Source organism: Schistocerca cancellata, chromosome 4 (assembly GCF_023864275.1).
Source record: "Schistocerca cancellata isolate TAMUIC-IGC-003103 chromosome 4, iqSchCanc2.1, whole genome shotgun sequence".
Taxonomy (NCBI): domain Eukaryota; kingdom Metazoa; phylum Arthropoda; class Insecta; order Orthoptera; family Acrididae; genus Schistocerca; species Schistocerca cancellata.
The window spans coordinates 471,732,244-471,755,468 of record NC_064629.1 but is presented as its reverse complement, the minus strand read 5'-3'; the positions used below and the strand labels follow the sequence as shown (position 1 = coordinate 471,755,468).

At 43.4% G+C, this 23,225-nt stretch overlaps 2 protein-coding genes across 2 annotated transcripts in view; both read left to right on the top strand.

The window, feature by feature from the left end:
* Positions 1–440: 440 nt before the first annotated feature.
* Positions 441–16,695, top strand: LOC126184266 (RYamide receptor-like; the record flags this gene model as incomplete). Its single annotated transcript, XM_049926639.1, has 2 exons — positions 441–830; positions 16,570–16,695. Coding segments are annotated over exons 1-2 (516 nt in total), but the record flags the coding sequence as incomplete, so codon positions are not given.
* Positions 16,696–16,766: 71 nt separating this feature from the next.
* LOC126184265 (serine/arginine repetitive matrix protein 1-like) overlaps positions 16,767–23,225 on the top strand; it is a 334,704-nt gene continuing 328,245 nt past the window's right edge. The window contains exon 1 of the mRNA XM_049926638.1: positions 16,767–16,832. Within this exon, the coding sequence (XP_049782595.1) occupies positions 16,786–16,832 (47 nt within the window). The 5' untranslated portion in view covers positions 16,767–16,785. The remainder of the gene's footprint in view (positions 16,833–23,225) is intronic.

Genomic DNA, 23,225 nt, shown 5'->3' with positions numbered 1-23,225 from the left:
ATCTGTTATCGCGAGGTGTGTAGGAAAAATTAAGAAGATTTAAGAACCATCTCCCATACAAATGTGCTTATGTGCGTACTTCATCGTTTGGATAAATAGGCTAAGAAGTCAACGAAACGAAACAGAGGACTCCCCTGAATCGAGGTTTAATCAGACGGAAGAGAGGAATACTACTGACAACATCTGTCCCGTTTGTTGGAATCCTGAAGAGTCAGGTGTACACGAACAATGTCAGGCGTACGAGATGGATACTGTCTTCACAACTGAGGTCCTGCGAGAGTCTTCACTGTGAACGGTCACCGATCTGAATCGTGAACGGACACCGTTTCAGAATACTTCTCGAGAAAGGAAAACAGTGAGTTTCGACTTCAGTAATTCTATTTCTTCTGTAAGTAGCAATATATATTTATACACGTTTATATACACCTGTAACAGTACCCATGGACAACTCTTACAAGATGGCGAGCTCAGACGTGGATTATTACGACACGGAGACCGTCACGGCGGACGATGACAGCTTGACCAATTCCACGACGAACATGTGTGAAATGCCAGGGTCCGCAGCACTGTCGTCGACACCGTTTGTGGCGCTCGTTGTCGTATTGTACGGCGTCATAATGCTGGGGTCGGTGGTGGGCAACGGGCTCGTCGTGTACACCATCACGGGGAACAGAGCAATGCGCACAGTGACCAACCTGCTGCTGCTGAACCTCGCGCTGGGCGACCTGCTGCTTACGCTCGTGTGCATTCCCTTCGTCGCGCTGCCGGTGCTCATCTTGCAGCACTGGCCCTTCGGCCTGCTGCTGTGTCAGCTAGTCAGCTGCGTCCAGGTACCATCTCTTCCAGCTCCTTTCCAAACTAACTGTTTCCGCATCAGATTAGGGAGTCCAGAAGCGACTGTCCATTCAGGAATTCAAAATTATAGGCACACCAAATTTTCCTCTACTACGTATATTAAGATTTCAAACGTTTAGGTATTTCGTGATATTACTGAGCTGCGAGGACATAAAATGTTCTAATAGTCTATCTTGAAATAAAACTACTCCTCCCTTCCTCGGGTTTTCCTAAATTAATAACAAGCCCAACATTTACAGTAATAGTTTCTAATTTTAAGTTCATTACAAAGCTTCTATATTCCAGAATCATCGCCACCTTCATTTAAATCTTCTGATAGTTTGCGTACGATACCATTGCTATTGGTCTTTCATTTTCTGTTTGCAGAAACACACAGCCGGGAAAAAATGCAACAACCTCCAGAACTGTGTTCAGTGACACCACGATATAATATGCGCATACGCAGAGGTTTTAGTGTTAGTGATTTATTTTTCACAGTCATCGGCGATCAGATGGCTCTCAGAGGACTGTCCGTGCACCCTCTGTTCTGACTCTGCAGGCAGCAACTGTGCTGAGTTTAGATATAAACAGTGTTAGCAACATTCATTCTAGGGTTCAATCATGGCCCACCAACGAGTATGTACACCTATTGGACAGCTTCAGTCAAGTGAACGGTGTCGCACTGCGTGCTTGCGGAAAGTTGGATGGACATACCGACAGATTGCTACACGTGTTGAGCACAATGTATCGGCGGTGCGTCGCTGCTTTCAACAGAAGTCTGTGGAACATTCTCATATCTGTAGACCATGTTATGGACGTCTGAATAGTACAGACACACGTCAAGATCGACGTTGGCCAACCGAACATCATCTACCGACGAAATATCAGCGAATCAGGGATGATTGGGAAGCTCCTGCTGGCAGCAGGGTTAAGATGACGTGTTCCTCTGGGCAGGCTACTACTGACACCATGACACCGCTAGCGTGGCTACTCTGGTGTCGTAAAACAGTCAAGTGGAGAGTGGAATGGCGCTCTGTGTTCTTCAGTGATGAGAATAGTTTCTGCCTGCATGCGAGTGATGGACCTATACGCGTGTAAGGTAGAACGGGTGAGATACCTACTCCACTTACACCTCCTATCCCAGACTTCATGGTGTTGGAGGCCATTCAGTTACAACTTCCGGTCATACCTGGTGTTTCTGCAGGGTAGAGTAGGCAGAGCAGTGTTCGCTACATTGAACAGGCTGCTATCCCCGTTCTACATTTTTTCGACAGGAAGATGGCATGCCTTTTCAACAGTCCAGTGCACATCCACATATGGCTGCAGCGACGCAACATTCTCTTCGTCGTCCACAACTGCCCTGGTCAGCAAGATCACCAGATCTCTCGACAACTGGACGTTTAAGGGACACATTGAATTGGGAAATTACTCGACCTCAGTTGACACAAAAGACGGAAGATACATGGGACGATCCATCGCAGGGTGCCATTCACAACCTGTCCGCCCCCGCTAGCTGAGTGGTCAGCGCGACAGGATGTCAGTCCTAAGGGCTCGGGTTCGATTCGCGGCTGGGTCGGAGATTTTCTCCGCTCAGGGACTGGGTGTTGTGTGTCCTAATCATCATCATTTCATTCCTATCGACGCGCAAGTCGCCGAAGTGGCGTCAAATCGAAAGGCTTGCACCCGTCGAACGGTCTATCCGACGGGAGGCCCTAGTCACAAGACATTTTATTTATTCACAACCTTTATGATGGTCTGAATGCGAAATTACACGGGCGTGTTGCCGCCAAACAGAGTACACTGCATATTGATGCTACTGTCTGGGCATCCTTTTCCGTTATCTGTGTGTTTCATTCGATCTGAATTCCTTAATATATACTCCTACAACGACGAACTACTTTTCACCTCACTTGTCGATAAAATCACCTTGTGCTTGAGGGTGTTCCATTTTTTTTCTGGCAATATAGATGACTGAAAAATGAGCAAGTTTATTACCTTAATATGGTGCTAAAAGAAGAAATTAGCAAAAATATTGAACAATATCCATGACACATGTCCGTTCACAATATAAGCGCGACCTGGACCCAAAGGTAACGAAACTGCTTGACTTACTGAAGGACATACGTAGTTTATTAATGTGCGACTGCTTTACGACTTAAAACTTTTTATTAAGACCGAGGGAAATGTTCTAGAAATCGATTGAAGCACCAGTGGTGGACAAGCAGTCCACTGCACCAACATTCATGCGCTACTCTGAGATTTGTGTGCGTGATTTCACACAAAAAATTATACTAAAACAACGAATTTGTATATAAAATAACAGCAATGCTAAAGCCTTTCACGTAGAAAATTGTCTGGTAGTAGACCAGAAAGGTCCACCAAATGCAGGAAGACCTACAGGTGATTAGTGCTTAATACAAAGACTGATTATTTGACTTAAAACGAAAAACAATGATATATTATTTAACTACAACGAGATCGCTTACAAAACTCTCTAATCACTGAATCTTGAGTACCGTTCTTCATTTTGGAGCCGTTACCAAATGGTTCAATTGGCTCTGAGCACTATGGCACTTAACATCTGAGGTCATCAGTCCCCTAGAACTTAGACCTACTTAAACCTAACTAATCTAAGGACATCACACACAGCCTTGCACGAGGCAGGATTCGAACCTGCGACCTAGCGGCGCGCGGTTCCAGGCTGAAGCGAGGCCGTTGCCATCAAACATATTATTATATGTTGCAGGAAAACACATGGATAAATATGAAAAATCACATGTACATGCAGAGAGAAAATTCATAAAGTAATTATTTAGTTATAATTTTCAGCTTACTTGTGGCCAGTTTTAACAGTTTTAAAGTAATTTATGTTATCTGTGCACCTTCCTTCCTACACTTTTCACTTTATGTATTCTTTTGTTTTAAAATCTTTTAGTATTTTATTGCTACATTACAATAATAGCTTTTACACTCTGTTTTTAAACTCATATTTAGGCTGTCTTATTCAAAGTATTTCACCAGCTATACCCCTTGTCAGTTTTTCCCTGGTACGTGAAACTCGATTAACGAGATGAATTAATACATAAGAAACTTCAGTGTTTCTTTCTGCTCATAGATCTGAAACTGTTATTCTAAGCAACGGTACAAGAGTTTCTTCGCTCTTCAACCTATAAATGTTATAATTAAATTTTGATTGTGTCTCATTTGTTTTTCATACATTGTATAGCTTAGTTCTCTGGTTTACTGTTGTTTTCATTTACTTTTCTGTTCTTTACATTTACTTTTCTGTTCATGTGACTCTAACGACAGTTGTCTGATGGTATGGGAAATATTTATTCTGATACTCTGATTATCACTTTAGGAACTATTTTGACAAAAGAGAGCTACCGGTACGGAGATCCTGGGTTCTACTCCAGTGACAGCCTCGGAATTTTCTATGGTGGGGTGGTGTAATTAGATAGACTAATTGTCGTATAACTTTGTCTGCTGGGAAATAACCTAGGGGTTAAGCGACATTAAACAGAAATTCTGTCTTTATTTGAATCCATTGCGAACCTTTTCATAGTGAAACGTGAGCGTTGTTCTATAAGTCTAACACTTTTAGTACACCTGGCTGATGAGAGCCTGCGTAATACAGTGTTGTGTTTGTGTTCTTAGTGGTGGTGGTGGTGTTGGTAACAGTGGTGAGAATAAACGAGGTAGAGGGTGAAAACTATTATCTGCACAATGGGTATATCTCTCGATCTCAACGACGTCGTCCGACGGACGGGTCTTCGTCAGCGGTGTTTCCTCTCTCCATGAGCGTAGCGGCGAGCTTTGTAACACAGGACATTTGCGCGCAATTTGGCAATGACGAACTTTACGTTACTGCCTCTGCTCTCTTTATCGGCCAAATATTGGCGGTGAAATTTCCTTCTGCCACCATTATTTGATGTCGCTATCTCTGAGTTGTACACCAGCGCACAAGAATGCGTTAGTGGCCTTGGTTTCGGATTCGGGAAATTTTAATACGATCTTTCTCGGTAAGCCGAATAGTGAAGCTACTTGCACTAACAATCAGCTACATTCACTTGAAAACAGAGTAACTTCCGTCAAACTGAGAGATTTTAAAGTGTCTTACTTAAATTCTCACTACATTTACTTGTTTGTGAGTCTTCTGCCCACCAACTGTTATGTGATTGTGTGGTATCACCGCCAGACACCACACTTGCTAGGTGATAGCTTTTAAATCGGCCGCGGTCCGCTAGTATACGACGGACCCGCGTGTCGCCACTGTCAGTGATGGCAGACCGAGCGCCGCCACACGGCAGGTCTAGTGAGACGTCCTAGCACTCGCCCCAGTTGTACAGCCGACTTTGCTAGCGAAGCTACACTGACAAACACGTTCTCATTTGCCGAGACGATAGTTAGCATAGCCCTCAGCTACGTCAATTGCTACGACCTAGCGAGGCGCCATTACCAGTGTATATTGAGATTGCACTTATGTATCATCAAGAGCGATGTACAACAATTATGGATTAAAGTTAAGTATTCCAGAAGCTATGTACTATTTTTGGCTACTATAATTCCTTGTCATTTTCCAGACCTCACGCCAGCCTGAGTGAGCTTTAAGGCGTGCATTTCGGCCTCCTATAGCTATACGGTGTTGGCTCTTCTGCCAACACATCAGATTGTGCCACTACAAAACGTTCCTAATAGATGTTCTAGTTGTATGACAGTTGTAATAGCTACCAAATATAGGTTAGCGATGGTGCAATGCATCAAAAATCGGCTCTTTACTGTCATTTACGCGCATTGTATTTCATGTTGTTCCTACATTTCTACATACACACGATTTACGTTTTCCGTGATTTTCCTTAATCGCTTCGTGCGAATCCGGGGACGATTCCTTTGAAATGGCACAGCTGATTTCCTTACCCATCCTTGACACAGTCCGAGCTTGTGCTCCGACTGTAATGACATCGATGTTGACGGGACGTTAAACCCAATCTCCCTTCCTTCCTAATTTAGTTAAGACACTGGCAGAAGGTTCATCCAACTCCTTTCTCACTAGTTCTTTACCGTTCCACTCTCGAACAGCGCTCGGGAAAAGGGAACACTGAATTGTCTTTGTGCGAGCTCAGTTTTCTCTTATTCTATTGCAATGGTTATTTATGCCTGTTTGTAAGTGTCACTTTCGGAGGAGAAAGCTGGAGACTGAAATTTCGTGAAGAGATCTCAGTACATCATAAAACGCCTTTGTTTTAATAATTTACACTCCAACTCGCGTATCACATTCACGACAAATTCCTCTATTTCATGACAGTACAAAACAAGCTGCCCTGCTTTGAACTTTTTCGATGTCCTCTGTCAATCCTATCCTACTAAAAGCGTAGTGGAGGCAGTCTCTTTGCCGGCCACTGTGGCCGAGCGGTTCTAGGCACTTCTGTCCGGAACCGCGCTGCTGCTACGGTCGCAGGTTCGAATCCTGCCTCGGGCATGGATGTGTGTGATGTCCTTAGGTTAGTCAGGTTTAAGTACTTCTATGTCTAGGGGACTGATGACCTCAGATGTTAAGTCTCATAGTGCTTAGAGCCATTTGAACCATTTGAAGAGTCTCTTTAGTGGATTTGTTGCATTTCCTAAACGTTATCCAGTTATTTGACTGTGTCGTCTGTAAACAGCTTCTAAGTGCCAGGGACTTATGTACTGGATGTACTTCCATACTAAATGTTTGGTCGGCGCAGCACCATGGAGCACCATCCAATATTTATCAACAGTTGTAGAGATATTCATCAAACTACGTGTATTAAATGATTAAACTGTCATTCCGTTCGTAGCTGATAACCCATCAACATCATCAGTATGAGATGTGAGTCCCACGCACACCAATACACTCTCGCATTTGTTGTGGCATAGAATAAACAGCCTCCAAAAGTCATATTGAGAAATTTCTTGTCATGCCTAATCCGCATATTGTGTGATTTAATGAAGACTTTTGGCTGATGACTGATGTGAGAGCATTCGTTTCGAATCTGAGACATGTTCTATGGGTGACGGTTCAGGGAACTGGGCAGGGCAGTGAAGGATCGTTACAATCAAATGGAACTATATGGTTCCAGAGACCTTTTCAACTTTCAGACATCTATAAACATCTATGAGTCTCAAACATCCGGGTTCGAATCCCGGCCGTGGGACAAATTTTCATTCGTTGCTTCAGTCTGCTTACATACATCATAGATCTTTACAGTCTTCAAGACAGAAGCTTTTAGCAGTCTTGACACAAACCGGTGATAACTCAGTCTCCCTTTAAAAATTACCAAATCAGTGGTGTAGTCATACCCAACAGCTCCCCAAACCATGATTCCAGGAGTTGAAAATATATGGGTCTCGAGAATCTCTGCTTCTTGTACCCTTTCACCATGGCGTTTAAGGTCGATCTGACGGCCTCAAAACAGAAGTGAGTCTCATCGGCGAAACCCACAGAATGATACTCGATGTCCCAGTAGACGCCGACTCTATATTGTGGAAGTCTCTGCTGTCTATAGAATATTGGTACCGTTAAATGGCATATTAAAATTTTATATCTCAATGCGGCTTCCCGTAATCTCTTCCCTATGGTTTGTAGTGTCCTCTGCCCGGATTTCGGCTATTGCTGTCCGTCTATACCTCACAGTCCTTCGAACAGTGCTAAGATCTTCTAATGGCGTAGTTCTTTTGGAAGGAGACATTCATACTTCTCTTGTCACATCGTTGTCCTGATGCCATTTCATCACCACTCATTCTGCAGTCACTGTATTAAAACAAGCTATCTGTGCGATCCGTTGGTATGATGCTATCACGTCCATCGTGTTAGTGATTCTGCCTACTTCAAAATCCAGAAGATAGCGTTAAGCTCTGCTCACGCTCGTGCTCATCCTCATGATCATGCTCTGCGTTTGCTATATACCCGTCTCCAACTGAAAATTTCCAGTAATGTTAGACACACCCAACAGCCATCAAACATTCAGGCCGTCGTTAATCTATAGGAAAGGCTTTTTTTCTCTAGTGAAAGCACGTTCTTATAAGGATTACATTTTAATGGCCATATTCCAATCCAAAGGTTTATACCAAGTGGTCATAATTAAAGTTCAGCTATTCAGAGAGGTCCAGTGTGCGCTGTAATTATGGTATGACAGCAAAACTTGGTAGATATGCTAATGCGGAACCGTATTACGGTGGAAAAAAATTAGTTCCAATTTTGGCCATTTGGTGCAAATGAGGCGTTGTACAGCATCTCATCGACGTCTCCAGTGCTCATATTGAACAAATTTTTTAAGAGGTGGTTAATAATAAATTTAACATTATGTCTTTCTCACTTGTTTGACCTTTTTTGGTCACGTCCCGTTCCTATTTCATTACATATGGAAACAATCCTGTGCGTCTTTCTTGCATTCACAGTACCAGATTTGCAACTGGTGGTCAAACTTGGAACAAATTTCAACCCAGTGTAAATCGGTTCCTCAATTGTGCATTAGAATATCTACCCAGTTTCACTGCCATATTTCAAGTACAGCCGGCTGGTAAATACTGTATTATCAGTATGGTAGCGTTTAGTCAAGGTGTTCATAGTATAACATTTTGAATTTCTGTCAGTATGTGTAACCACGATGCACACATAATCTACTGCACAAATAATTAAGGAACAGAGGGACGCAACATAATTAAATGAGGTCCTGGGCGCAGCTACTGGTCGTATCTTTACATGTCGTGTTAACTCGCCTAATCTGTGGGTGCCGGTACTTACAGGTGGCAGTCCATAAAGTTTTTATTACGACCCCGAAAAAATAAAGTTACATGATCAAAGAAGTGATCATTATAATTTTATAGCTGCCTCACGCATGTACTTCACTTTATCAGTCTACCGCTCCATTTTTATTACTTTTTATTCATTACAGGTTTCGACAGACCTGTGATGTCAACATTGATCTTGTAACATTTTAACAGAATGATAGAATCTGGAGAAACGAATTAAAATATGTGCCGCAGCCGGGACTTTAACGCAGGTCTCCCTCTCACTGGGTAGATGGGCTAACCACTACAACATCGAAAGTGATGTTGCGTCATTTTACAGTAAAAGGTACCAAGGACCATCAGTATGTCAAACATAAAATATTACAAATATAAAACACAAATCATATTGTACTGATGTTCTACCACACTCGTTCACGTAACTTTACAATAGCAACTGAGCTAGCGTGTTATTCAGGTTTGCAAAGATCATTAACTTGTGTTAATATGTTACAAGATCCGGTGATGACAGCACAGATCTGTCGAAACCATTGATCAATAAAGAGATTTACAGGTAATTTTGGCAAACCTGATTTTTTAAGAATAATATAACAATTCAGATCGCCCCCCAACAGTTGACACAATGTCAAACGTATACAGGGTGAATGACACAAACCATGCACCGCAAATGTTACGGAAATGGGAAATGCTATTGATGTGCGATTTTCATAGAATGTATTGGTAGTCATGGGCTCGTATTGTTAGCCAATCAGCAAATTGTTATAATCCTTAGAACCAGTATTTTTGTACAAACATACACTTTTTTAAATGGAACAATGCCTACTGGCATTAACAGACCAAAATTAGGGTAAATTAGAATGTGAGTGGTGTTCATTGCAGGATTCTAGTGAGAGTCGTTTACGAGATATCATATTTTGAAAAGTTCCCACACACTAGATAACAACACAAATGGATACGCAAGTTATGTGGATTCTGACCAGTAACAACACAACTGACCATCACATGATGTGTCCATAATGACCATCGGCAGCGGCAGTACACACTCCGTGTCTGGTATGGAACGATTGCTGCACATGTGCTAGCATTTCACCGAAGACGTCAGAACAGGCTGCACTAATACGTCCTTGCATATCATCGGGTGTAGGTGGAATGTCCTTGTAGACAGCGTCTTTCAGCTTCACCACAGAAATAAGTCTACAAGAGTGAAATTCGGGAAAGGTACAGGCTGTCTACATCTACATCTACATGATTACTCTGCAATTCACATTTAAGTGCTTGGCAGAGGGTTCATCGAACCACAATCATACTATTTCTCTACCATTCCACTCCCGAACAGCGCGCGGGAAGAACAAACACCTAAACCTTTCTGTTTGAGCTCTGATTTATTTTATTTTGATGATCATTCCTACCTATGTAGGTTGGGCTCAACAAAATATTTTCGCATTCGGAAGAGAAAGTTGGTGACTGAAATTTCGTAAATAGATCTCGCTGCGACGAAAAACGTCACGTATCATATCTGCCACACTCTCTCCCCTATTACGAGATAATACAAAACGAGCTGCCCTTTTTTGCACCCTTTCGATGTCCTCCGTCAATCCCACCTGGTGAGGATCCCACACCGCGCAACAATATTCTAACAGAGGACGAACGAGTGTAGTGTAAGCTGTCTCTTTAGTGGACTTGTTGCATCTTCTAAGTGTCCTGCCAATGAAACGCAACCTTTGGCTCGCCTTCTCCACAATATTATCTATGTGGTCTTTCCAACTGAAGTTGTTCGTAATTTTAACACCGAGGTACTTAGTTGAATTGACAGCCTTGAGAATTGTACTATTTATCGAATAATCGAATTCCAACGGATTTCTTTTGGAACTCATGTGGACTACCTCACACTTTTCGTTACTTAGCGTCAACTGCCACCTGCCACACCATATAGCAATCTTTTCTAAATCTATTTGCAAACTGATACTGGTCTTCGGATGACCTTACTAGACGGTAAATTACAGCATCATCTGCGAACAACCTAAGAGAACTGCTCAGATTTATCACCCAGGTCATTTATATAGATCAGGAACAGCAGAAGTCCCAGGACGCTTCCCTGGGGAACATCTGATATCACTTCAATTTTACTCGACGATTTGCCGTCCATTACTACGAACAGCGACCTTCCTGACAGGAAATCACGAATCCAGTCGCACAACTGAGACGATATCCCATAGGCCCGCAGCTGGATTAGAAGTCGCTTGTGAGGAACGGTGTCAAAAGCTTTCCGGAAATCTAGAAATACGGAATCAACTTGAGATCCCCTGTCGATAGCGGCCATTACTTCGTGCGAATAAAGAGCTAGCTGCGTTGCACAAGAACGATTTTTCTGAAACCATGCTGATTGCGTATCAATAAATCGTTCCCTTCAAGGTGATTCATAATGTTTGAATACAGTATGTGCCCCAAAACCCTATTGCAAACCGACGTCAATGATATAGGTCTGTAGTACGTCCAACCCAACGGTTTGGAAACAATTTCTGAAAACATGCTGTAGTACTTCGTGCACTGTGGGCTTGACAGCCATTTTTGTGTGTAGAGGAACGTCTTCTAGCATGCTTGGAAGACAGTCTGTTAGGAGGCTGCGATACATGCACGCGTTTCGTCTTGTCTATGAAAAACTGGCCTATGAGCTAACGGTTCACTATCCCACCCAACATGTTTACAGTCCATGGACGCTGACATTCTACCTGACGAAGCTAGCTGGGATTGTCAACAGACCAGTTGTGCATGTTTCAGCGGTTTTCCCAGCTGTGGTTGGTAGATATGGCTTCATCACTCAAAAAGATATTTATTTATTTACCGATACCTGTGTAGTTACTAGATCATTTTTGTAATTTCTTGAGTGTTTGAGTGCCTGCTAGGTACAACCTTTTATTTTAATAACAGTGTAGCATACTGTACAGCTGTTGCTATCGACCCTTAGATCGTACAGGCTTTTGTTTGCTTTGGTTAGTATAGCTCAGTGTCGTTTAGACCATTAGTGAGAGAGCACTTCGAATTCCTGCTGCTAATAAAGTGAGTACACTGTTTGTTTTTTGTATATTTTTATGAGCTTAAAACGGGAGCGAATCCAGTAATGGATTGGAACTGTGATTGCTGTGTACAGATGCGAGCTGAGGTGGCGATCCTTCGCTCACAGCTCCAGGCTGCATTGGCTTCTGCCACACAGCTTGAGGCTGCTGCCAAGGGGCATCACTGTGGGGGTCGGACCCGGGGATGTGAGAGACGTCGAGCACGTCCCCCGTGTCCCGTGTCCCATGTTCGGTCCGCTGCTGTGGCCGCCCAGGGTACTGCCTGCACTGAGGTTGACCCCTCACCCATGGTCGAGTGGGTGATCATTCCAAAGTCTGGCAGGCAGCGTAAAACTTTCCGAGGGGCCGATCGTAGGGCCTCCCCGGTTCATTTGACGAACAGGTTACAGGCGTTATCTGTGGCTGACGCTGTCCCTGAGCCAGATGCAGTCGTCCACCCTGTCCAGAGAAAGCTTCTCAGCCCACAAAGTCTGGGCGTTCACAGACGGTTGGTTTGCTGGTAGTTGGGAGCTCCAACGTTAGGCGCGTAATGGGGCCCCTTAGGAACATGGCTGCCAACGAGGGGAAGGAAGCCATTGTGCACTCCGTGTGCATACCGGGGGGAGTCATTCCGGATGTGGTCCTTTGCTGCAGAGCCGAGTGGAAGGTCTGAATCAGAGGCTCAGGCGGTTCTGTGACCGTGTAAGCTGAGGGCCTCAGGGAACCATAGAAAGGGCGTCCGTCTAAAAGGGGGCACGTAAAACACAGTAAGTTAGTTGTAGAAACGATCGGTATTGTAGTTGTAAATTGTCGTACCTGTGTTGGGAAAGAACCAGTGCTCCAATCCCTAATAGAAAGCACTGAAGCTCAAATAGTTATAGGTACAGAAAGCTGGCTAAAGCCGGAAGTAAGTTCAAAAGGGGGTTCAAAGGGCTCTAAGCACTGTGGGACTAAGGCCCCTAGACTTAGAACTACTTAAACCTAACTAACCTAAGGACATCACATACATCCATGCCCAAGGCTAGATTCGAACCTGCGTCCATAGCAGCAGCGCGGTTCTGGACTGAAGCGCCTAGAACCGCTTGGTGACAGTGGCCGGAGGAAGTAAGTTCAGCAGAAATTTTTTCTGTGTTCAGAAAGGATAGATTAAATACAATTGGTGGTGGAGTATTTATTGGTGTCAGAAGTAGTTTGCCTTCTGGTGAAACTGAAGTAGATAGTTCTTGCGAAATAGTATGGGTTGAGTTTATACTCGTACTTGACAATCAGATTAAACTATTAACTGGGTCGTTTTAACGGCCGCCCGACTCAGAAGATATAGTTGCTGTACAGTTCAAAGGAAACTTGAGTCTCATTTCAAATAGGTACCCCATTCATACAATTATAGTCGGTGGTGACTTTAATCTGCCCTCGATATGCTGAGAAAATTATACATTGAAAGACGGCGGCAGGCATAAAACGTCATCCGAAATTGTACTGTATGCATTCTCAGAAAATTATTTTGAACAATTAGTCCATGAGCCCACTCGAATCATAAATGTTTGCGAAAGCATACTTGACCTCTTAGAAACAAATAATCCTGGACAAATAGTGAGTATCGTGACGAATACAGGGATTACCGACCACAAGGCAGTAGCTGCTAGGCTGAATACCGTAACTCCTACAACCATCAAAAAGAAACGCAAAGTATATTTTTTTTAAAAAAAGCTGATAAAAATACTCTTAACACCGTTTTAAGAGACAGTCTGCACTCCTTCCGATCTGATCATGTAAGCATAGAAAAGTTGTGGAATGATTTCATAAAGATAGTATCGACAGCAATTGGGAGATATATACCACATAAATTAATAAATGATGGTACTGACCCCCCATGGTATACAAAACGGGTCAGATCGCTGTTAAAGAATCAGCGGAAAAAGCACGCCAAATTTAAAAGAACGCAAAATCCCGAAGACTGGCAAAGTTTTGCAGCAGTTCGAAATATAGCGCGTACTTCAATGCGACATCCCTTCAATAATTTCCACAACGAAACTCTGCCTCGAAATCTGGCAGAAAGCCCAAACAGATTCTGGTCATACATAAAGCACACCAGTGGCAAGACGCAATCAATACCTCCACTGCCCGATAACAACGGTGAAGTCACTGATGACAGTGCCTCTAAAGCAGAGTTATTAAACACGATTTTCCGAAACTCCTTCACCAAAGAAGACGAAGTAAATATTTGTGAATTCCGATCAAGAACAACTGCCACAGTGAGAAACATAGAAATAGATATCCTCGGTGTCGCAAAGCAGCTTCAATTACTTAACAAAAGCAAGGCTTCCTGTCCATATCGTATACCAGTCAGGTTTCTCTCAGAGTATGCTGATACAATAGCTCCATATTTCGCAATTATATACAACCACTCGCTCACGGAAAGATCCGTACCCAAAGACTGGAAAATTGCTCAAGTCACACCAATACCCAAAAAGGGAAGTAGGAATAATCCGTGGAATTGCAGTCCGTATCACTAACGTCGATTTGCAGTAGCGTTGGGTTGATTTGGGAGGAAGAGACCAAACTGCGAGGTCATCGGTCTCATCAGATTAGGGAAGGATGGGGAAGGAAGTCGGCCGTGTCCTTTTAAAGGAACCATACCGGCATTTACCTGAAGCGATTTAGGGAAATAACGGAAAACCTAAATCAGGATAGCCGGACGCGGGATTGAACCGTCGTCCTCCCGAACGCGAGTCCAGTGTGCTAACCACTGCACCACCTCGCTCGGTGATTTGCAGTAGGGTTTTGGAACATATACTGTATTCTAACATTATGAAGTACCTCGAAGAAAATGATTTATTGACACGTAGTCAGCACGGATTCAGAAAATATCGTTCTTCTGAAACACAACTAGCCGTTTATACTCATGAAGTAATGGATCCTATCGACAGGGGATGTCAAATTGATTCCATATTTTTACATTTCCAGAAGGCTTTCGACACCGTTCCTCACAAGCGTCTTCTAACCAAACTACGTGCCTATGGAATATCGCCTCAGTTGTGCGACTGGATCGTGATTTCCTATCATAAAGGTCACAGTTAGTAGTAATAGACGAAAAGTTGTAGAGTAAAACAGAATTAATATCCGGCGTTCCCCAAGGAAGTGTTATAGGCCCTCTATTGTTCCTGATCTATATTAACGACATAGGAGACAATCTCAGTAGCCGTCTTAGATTGTTTGCAGATGATGCTGTCATTTACTGTCTTGTAAAGTCATCAGAGGGCCAAAACGAATTGCAAAATGATTTACATAAGTTATCTGTATGGTGCGAAAAGTGGCAATTGACCCTGAATAAAGAAAAGTGTGAAGTTACTCAAATGAGTACTAAAAGAAATCCGCTAAATTTAGATTACGCGATAAGTCACACAAATCTGAAGGCTGCAAATTCAACTAAATACTTAGGGATTACAATTACAAATACCCTAAATTGGAACGATCACATAGATAATGTTGTGGGTAGAGCCAACCAAAGACTGCGATTCATTGGCAGAACATTTAGAAGGTGCAATAGGTCTACTAAAGAGACTGCTTACACCACGCTTGTCCACCCTATTCTAGCGTATTGCTGTGCGGTGTGGGATCCGCGTCAGATGGGACTGACGGATGACATCGAAAAAGTACAAAGAAGGGCAGCTCGATTTGTATCATCGTGAAGCATGGGATATAGTGCCACAGACATGATACGTGAATTGGAGTAGTTATCATTAAAATAATGGCGTTTTTCGTTGCGAAGGTATCTTCTCATGAAATTTCAATCACCAATTTTCTCCTCCGATTGCTAAAACATTCTGTTGGCACCCACCTACATAGGGAGAAATTGTCATCACGATAAAATAAGAGAAATCAGGACTCGTACAGAAAAATTTAAATGCTAGTTTTTGCCGCGCACCGTTCGAGAGTGTGACGGTAGAGAGACAGCTTGAAGGTGGTTCATTGAACCCTCCGCCAGGCACTTTACTGTTAATAGCAGAGTAATCACCTAGATGAAGATGTGGATACATCTGGATTATCCTGCCATAATGCCTAATGCCTAATGCCAATGCAGAAGCTAACACGATTCGCATAACCGTTTCCGTGCAGTTCTTGATGGACAAAGATGTAATGGTGATTTAAACTATGTCTATGGAGAATGTGTAGGACAGCCAACGTGGAGATCAACTGCAACAGCAGCAAGAACATTAATTACCCCGCTTCCGCCGTCAATCGTTACCTTCTGTTACGTTGTTTTGGTGTTACACTACCACTGGTTGAAGACGCTGATAAATAATTGCCGAGGTGGTTGACATCTATTGTTACTACACTCTCTATACATCATGAGCATATCGGGTTTATCTGCACTGGTAAATCCCACCGTGCAATCACGAACTATGGCTTGGACTGTCACACACTAATTGACTAGCAAGTCGCAGTGCACTAAAGGCACACACAGGCATACTGCAACCAAACATAACAACATCGTACCTAGCAACTATGCAGGATGAATGACACAAGCAAGCGTCGGAGTGGAAACTTTTCAAAATACGTCTTGTAAACGACTCGCACTAGATTCTTGCAACAAACACCACTGGCATTCTAATTTAACCTACTTTTAGTTTGTTTATGTCAATAAGCAAAGTGTATGTTTACACAAAAAATATATTTTCTAAGTGTTATTACGATCTGTTTATTGGCTAACAATACGAGCCCCTGACTACCAATCGGTTCTGCGATAACCGCACATCAATAGCCCTCTCCATTTCCGCAATACTTGCGGCGCAAGTTCCAGGTGATTCACCGTGTGTGTGACGGTCTTCGTGGCGCTTTCGTTCAAGTGGCTTGGGAGTAGAGGCACTGGCCCTACAGGTGGAGAGAAGAGACCGCGGTGTTTTCTGCGCAGGGTATCGGCGTGCTGGTGAGCGCGTACACGCTGATCGCAGTGAGCGGGGACCGCTACCGGGCTCTCCGCTGGCCACTGCGCGCGCGGCTTGAGGTTCGTGGTGCGCTGCGTTTCATGGTCTGCATCTGGTTGGCCGCCGCCATCACAGCTGCGCCCATCGGCATCACGTCTCAGCTCTCGCAGCCGACCGAGTGGCATCAGACCTGTAGCCGGTTTATGTGCCGCGAGGAGTGGGCCAACGAGAGCCACCGCTACGCCTACACGTAAGTCACTGCGCCTCGCCCGCTTCTTGTACTTTTGTGTAAACGTTACGTCCGGTCGAGAAAAGAGCAAAATGAAAATAGGGAGAGAAGATGAACAATAAACATTAATCGATAATCAAACGTAAAATTATGAAACTTTTAAAATCTTTCTATCAAACTTTATATAACTTTAAAAAATTTTCAATATAGTATCTTGATCGCATTTAACATTAATTTTTTTTTTTTACAAAGTGATGACCAGTTTCAGGAGCTAGTATACTATCTTCAGATCACACGTAGTATTATAAATGCACTTGCAGTGTACAATACAGATGCATCGTCCATAAGGTTCCCATTTTAGTACCTAAGGTACAATATGCTACGTATAGACACGCTATCTGTGACAGCAGGTGAAACAAAAAGCTTGTATAGCGTCATAAAAAATTTTAAACATTGAAACGTCCATATAATTATTTCCGTTACAGTAGGAACTGCAAGCAGAGATTTACCATGTAAGCTCCACTTGAAGTCAAACGTAAAACATAAAGTATATATACATATACATAAAAATTTATAAATATAGAAACAAAAAAACAGTAACAAAAGCCATGGCATACATCCTAATTGCGTGTCGGACCTTCTTTTGCCCGGCACAGTCCAGCAGGTGTGGATTCGACAAGTCCCCTGCAGAAATTTGAGTCGTGCTGCATCTATAGTTGTCCATACCTGCAAAAGCGTTGCCGGTGCAGGATTTTGTCCACGAACTGACATCTCGATTATGCCCCGTAATCGTTCGATGGGCGATCTGGATGGCCAAATCATTCGCTCGAATCCTCCAGAATTTTCTTCAACCCAATGGCGAACAATTGTGCTCAGTGACATGATGCATTATCATCCATAAAAGTTCCATACTTGTTTCGGGACGGTAAGTCCATGAATGGTTGCAGATGGTTTCCAACTACCCGAACATCAGCATTTGCAGTCAGTGATTGGTTCTGCTGTACCAGGGTACCCAGTCCACTCCATCCAGCCACCACCAGCTTGCACAGTGCCTTGTCGACAACTAGGATCCATGGTCGTGCCACACTCGAACCATACCGTCAAGTCTCATTAAATGAAATCGGGACTCATCTGACCAGGCCACGATTTTCCAGTCAAAAAAAAAAAAAAAAAGGCTCTGAGCACTATGGGACTTAACTTCTCAGGTCATCAGTCCCCTAGAACTTAGAACTACTTAAACCTAACTAACCTAAGGACATCACATACATCCATGTCCGAGGCAGGACTCGAACCATCGACCGTCGCGGTAGCGCGGTTCCAGACTGTAGCGCCTAGAACCGCTCCGCCACCCTGGCCGGCTTTTCCAGTCATCTAGGGTCCAACCGATATGCTCACGAACCCAGGAGAGGTAAAGCAGGTGATGTCGTGCTGTTTAGCAAACGCACTCTCGTCGGTCTCCTGCTACCATAGCCCATTAACGACAAATTTCGCCACACTGTCCTAACGAATACGTCCGTCATACGTCACACATCGATTTCTGCAGTTATTTCACACAGTGTTGCATGTCTGCCACCACTAACAGCTCTACTCAGACGTCACAGCTCTCGGTCGTTAAGTGAAGGCCGTTGGCCACTGCGTTGTCCGCAGTGAGAAATAATGCCTGAACTTTGGCATTCTCGGCACGCTCTTGACATTGTGGGTCTCGGAATATGGAATTCCCCAGCGATTTCCGAAACGGAAGTCCTATGCATCTAGCTCCACGTACCATTCCGCGTTTCAAGTCTTAATTCCGGTGGCCATAATCATATTTGAAGCCTTTTCTCACACGACTACAATATCTTCTGTATGCGATGCGTACAGTTAATGACTGTAACGGAAATAACTGTATGGGCGTTTCAAGGCATAAAAATTTTTACGGCATTCTACAGGCTTTTTGTTTCACTTGTTGTCACAGATAGCTTGGTTGTACTTAGCGCATTTTACTTGATTTAAAATAAAAATATTACGCGCGATGCCGCTATCTTGTACACTGCAGTTGCATTTATAATACTACATACGATCTTACGATGGTGGTGAAGCTACCGTAACTGGTCATCACTTTGTTAAAAAAAATTAATGTTAAATGCAATTGAGACAATATGCAAAAAAATTTTTGAACGTTTTAAAATGTTTTATAGAAAGTTTTAAAAACTTTCATAATTTTACATTTTATTATGTGTTTAAGATCGCTTTCTCCTTTTCTGACAATGTCAGATATATTTATTAAATCCTAATCGACATTCAAGTTTGCACTACAAGCCTAGGTGGTGCTACCTGTGCCAGGAAGGAGGATGCCTTCTTTTGAATAGGAGTGTGATTTGATATGAGAAGTAGTGCACAAGACATAATATTTTTCAGTCGCGTTTGCACTTTGTTTATGTGTAGAGAGCAGTCTCCTCTTGGATTTATAGTTTAATGCCTAAGTGATTCCATTCAAATATAAAGGGTCCCGTTGACATCGTGGCCATTAGAGGCGGCGCACAAGCTCGGATTGTGCCAATGACAGGGAAGGAAATTGGCCGTGCACTTTCAAAGGAACCATCCTGGAATTTACCTGGAGCAATTTGGGGAAATCACGGAAAACCTAAATCTGGATGGCCGAAAGCAGACTTGAACTATCGTCCTCCCAAATGCGAGTCCAGTATGCTGAGCACTGCGCCACATTGCGCGGTCAAACATAGCATAGAGGCTGAGAATGGGGAACCTGAATCCCCCGAGACGACTAACACACTTCTTGGCGAGTTATGAGCCTAATCACTTACTGGTATCGAACTGAGCAAAGAAAACCCGTTTTAAGGTGGCTCTCGTGAAGAAGACACGATTGACAATACTGTCGAATGCTCTCTATGTAGGGCAGTGTTGTGGATACCGACTGGTCACGGCTGAATAGGTACAGAAGACCCGGTGTCTAGGAGATACTGCACTTAGAGACATGACAGATTCTGGGCAGTAACGCCGACGTCATTTCAAGAAAGGTTTGGGTGGCCCGTCACATAATCAATCCACCAACCGCTGTCCATTGCACTACGTGAGGATCCGACGCAAGACCGAGACACAATGCAGCGAAGGCAACTGAGACTATCAGCTACAATAAGCGGACAGAAAACATCGTGCGTTCTGGGAACATAACAGTAACATCAGAGCGGAAGTGCTGCAACGAGCCCGTGGCTGACCAACCAAGCAGCTAGAAGAGGAGTGACGCGGGCCAGCATGCGCAGGCGCTCCTCTCCGGCAACAACGATGCTCCCACGGAACAAGGGAGTAGATTCGCTGCAAGCAGTCGGCCGGCAGATAACAGCAGAGGCAGATTCCATCAAAACACTCTCTGCAGCTCCCAAGGAACTGCCATCCAGAGTTCGCTGGCTCGGAGCGTGATAGAAACTGGAAGGCACAATATTTTGTTACTAATGCTCATATTGTCTGTCAATTAGGTATAGTGTATAGTAGTGATGGATTGAAAGAAAACTGGTTGTAGGTCAATAATTATGATAGATGAAGTTACATGTGGCAAAGGGTGTGGTCTCCAATAACAGTAGAAATAATTATGGTGATGGCTAGTAGTATGGTGTCAGCTGTAACACAAGGGGCATTCAATAAGAAGTGCAACATATTAGTGTTCTCGCCAAAAAAATGTGGAATTCGTTACGGTAACGTCGTGGAATATTCCCGCTTCACCCCCTATAACTTCATGAAGTTCCGATAGGTGGCGGCGCCATACGTAGGTTTCAAATGGCGTCTGTAACAGAGGTGTGTTTCAACCAAAGCTGCTGTCATTGAGTTTCTTTTGACCGAAGACCACAGCACTACAAATATCCATAGGCGCTTGCAGAATGTCTACGGAGACTTGTCTGAACAAAAGCACGATGAGTCGTGGGGCGAAGAGTGTGTCATCATCGCAACTAGGTCACGCAAACCTGTTCGATTTCCTGCGAGCCGGCAGGTCGCACACAACTGTAACTCCTGCAATGTTGGAACATACGAACATTCTCATCCGAGCTGATCAACAGGTGACAATCAAACCCTTCCCATGAAGGAAGCACTCCACGGGAAGCAGTTCGCCGATGATGTGGAGGTTACTGATGCAGAAAGGTGACCAGTGGAGAGGTACCATGCTGGCATACAAGCCTTCCCAGTAATATGGCGTACGGCCGTCACATTTAACGGAGATTATGTTGGAAAATAGGGTTCTTTAGCTAAAAGAGTGGGGAACAATATGGTTTGTAGGACTCCTGACTAAAACCAACCTGCTATCAGAAGAAAAAAATGTGTTGCATTACTTATTGAACGGACCTCGTAGTATATTTACCATAATTAAATTCCGACATGCAGAATTAAAATATTAAATGTAGATAGTAGTTTTTTTAGTAATAATTAATATTGTCTCTGTTTAATCATAGATGACAGGTTACAACGTAACAAATAAATAATACATAATTATGCAGTACCACTGTTGCTCAGGTCAGGTTCTCTGTGACGGCAATTATGTAAGTCAAAACGGGCGGCATGTTTGCGTTTCCATCGGACGTCCACTTTACGGTGTGTAATCAGTTTATCAGAGGCATTTTAGAGGGATACTCAAACTGTATCAGTCGATAACTTCGTATTTGCTAACGCGATCAGTACGATGCGAAATCAACAGGCGGCCGCAGCGAGTGGTCAGCGCTCGCCGTGTTGCGCACCAAGTTTTCAGTTATGGACGGTCAGCCAGGAATTATTTCACCAGAGCAGTTTTGGTATGGGCTGTTATTATTAGGAGTCAGAAAGTGAAATAAATACTTGCGTGCATAGATATATTTTTAGCACTGAGACAAAGTGCCGCATAAAAATATTTCGCAATGAGTAGCCTCAAACTATGAACTTCGCGTTTAAATCACACGCTCTGCATCGCTAGAGATTCAGAGTTTGAGAGATCTAATGGAATAGATTTTTCTTCTACAAACTTCCGTTCCCTACAGTGTTACCAAGTTGTGTGCATTTCCCGATTTAGAATTCTGAGAGAGATATTTGTCAATCGTCTTGAACAATAACTGCAACAGAATCCGATTGACAAGTTTTGTTGTTAAATAGTAAACACTGTGGGAAAAGGCAACTGTGGCGGCAGTAAAATCCTTGTGCTAGACAGGCATATGGGTCCGCACGTATTCGTTGATGGAAGTATCAATAGCGCATTTCCTGTGTAGTCAGGGGGCTACCAGCGTGCAGGTACCTGACGACTCTCCACATGGACAGCGAACCATCCTGGGACTGGGTAACTTTCCCCACAGTACCAACATTTCTATAAAAGACAATTTTGAAAGAAGTTGAGGCCATTGACAGAACTGGACACTAAAAATTAGTTAAGACAAGTTTTGTAAAATAAATAAAGTTTGACACGTCATAGTCGATGTCCTTCAAACAAGCCAGTATGTCAGCAGGGTATCTGTCTTACGGATCCAGTCTGAGAAAAGATATAGTCACAGAGTAAGACGGTATCATAGGAACGGACGTAGTACTGCCTTATACTCGCGACGCTCGTACTCACAAAAGAATTTTGAGCTGCTCTGTAGTCCCATAACCAGATGGCAGCTGGCTGAATGCAGTAGGTTCCAGTTTCAAGTTGTCTGTTGCCGTTACAGTCAAACCACAAGACACTATAGAACAAAACTGAAAAGGGTAAGTGCGACAAATTAATGTTTTGCTAAATGAACGGCATCTGTGCAACTTGGATAGATTGCAAAGGGTTGGTTCAAATGGCTCTGAGCACTATGGGACTCAATATCTGAGGTCATCAGTCCCCTAGAACTAAGAACTACTTAAACCTAACTAACCTAAGGACATCACACATATCCACGCCCGAGGCAGGATTCGAACCTGCGACCGTAGTAGTCACGCGGTTCCGGACTGAAGTGCCTAGAACCGCACGGCCACCGCGGCCGGCTTGCAAAGGGATTATTATGGTAACACACTTATTTTTGCAAAACTCTATCACACCGCCACCATCTTATCTATGCCAGGGAATAATGCAAGACTGATCATGGCATCTGTGCCGTGGTACTTCAGGAGTCTACATCTATTCAGATTAATCTCTCTCGGAACCGTCACCGCGTGTCATAATGATGGGTTTGGTTTGCACAAACCGTGTAAATATTGAATGGTCATATTTCTGAAAAGCCTTATAGATTTCTTAGTAATAATAAAGCAACATAACAGAAATATCGTTCAACAATCGTCGGCAGTAAATGCGATGCAGGGCATTCTGTGCCAAGTTCTATTAGAATTGGTTATTTGTAGCTTAGCTATACCAATCCAAACATTCTGCAACAGCCGACGTTCCGTATATACAACCATCTCTTCTATGATATTCCAGCACGTTTCTTGCTCGTGAAATATCTTAAT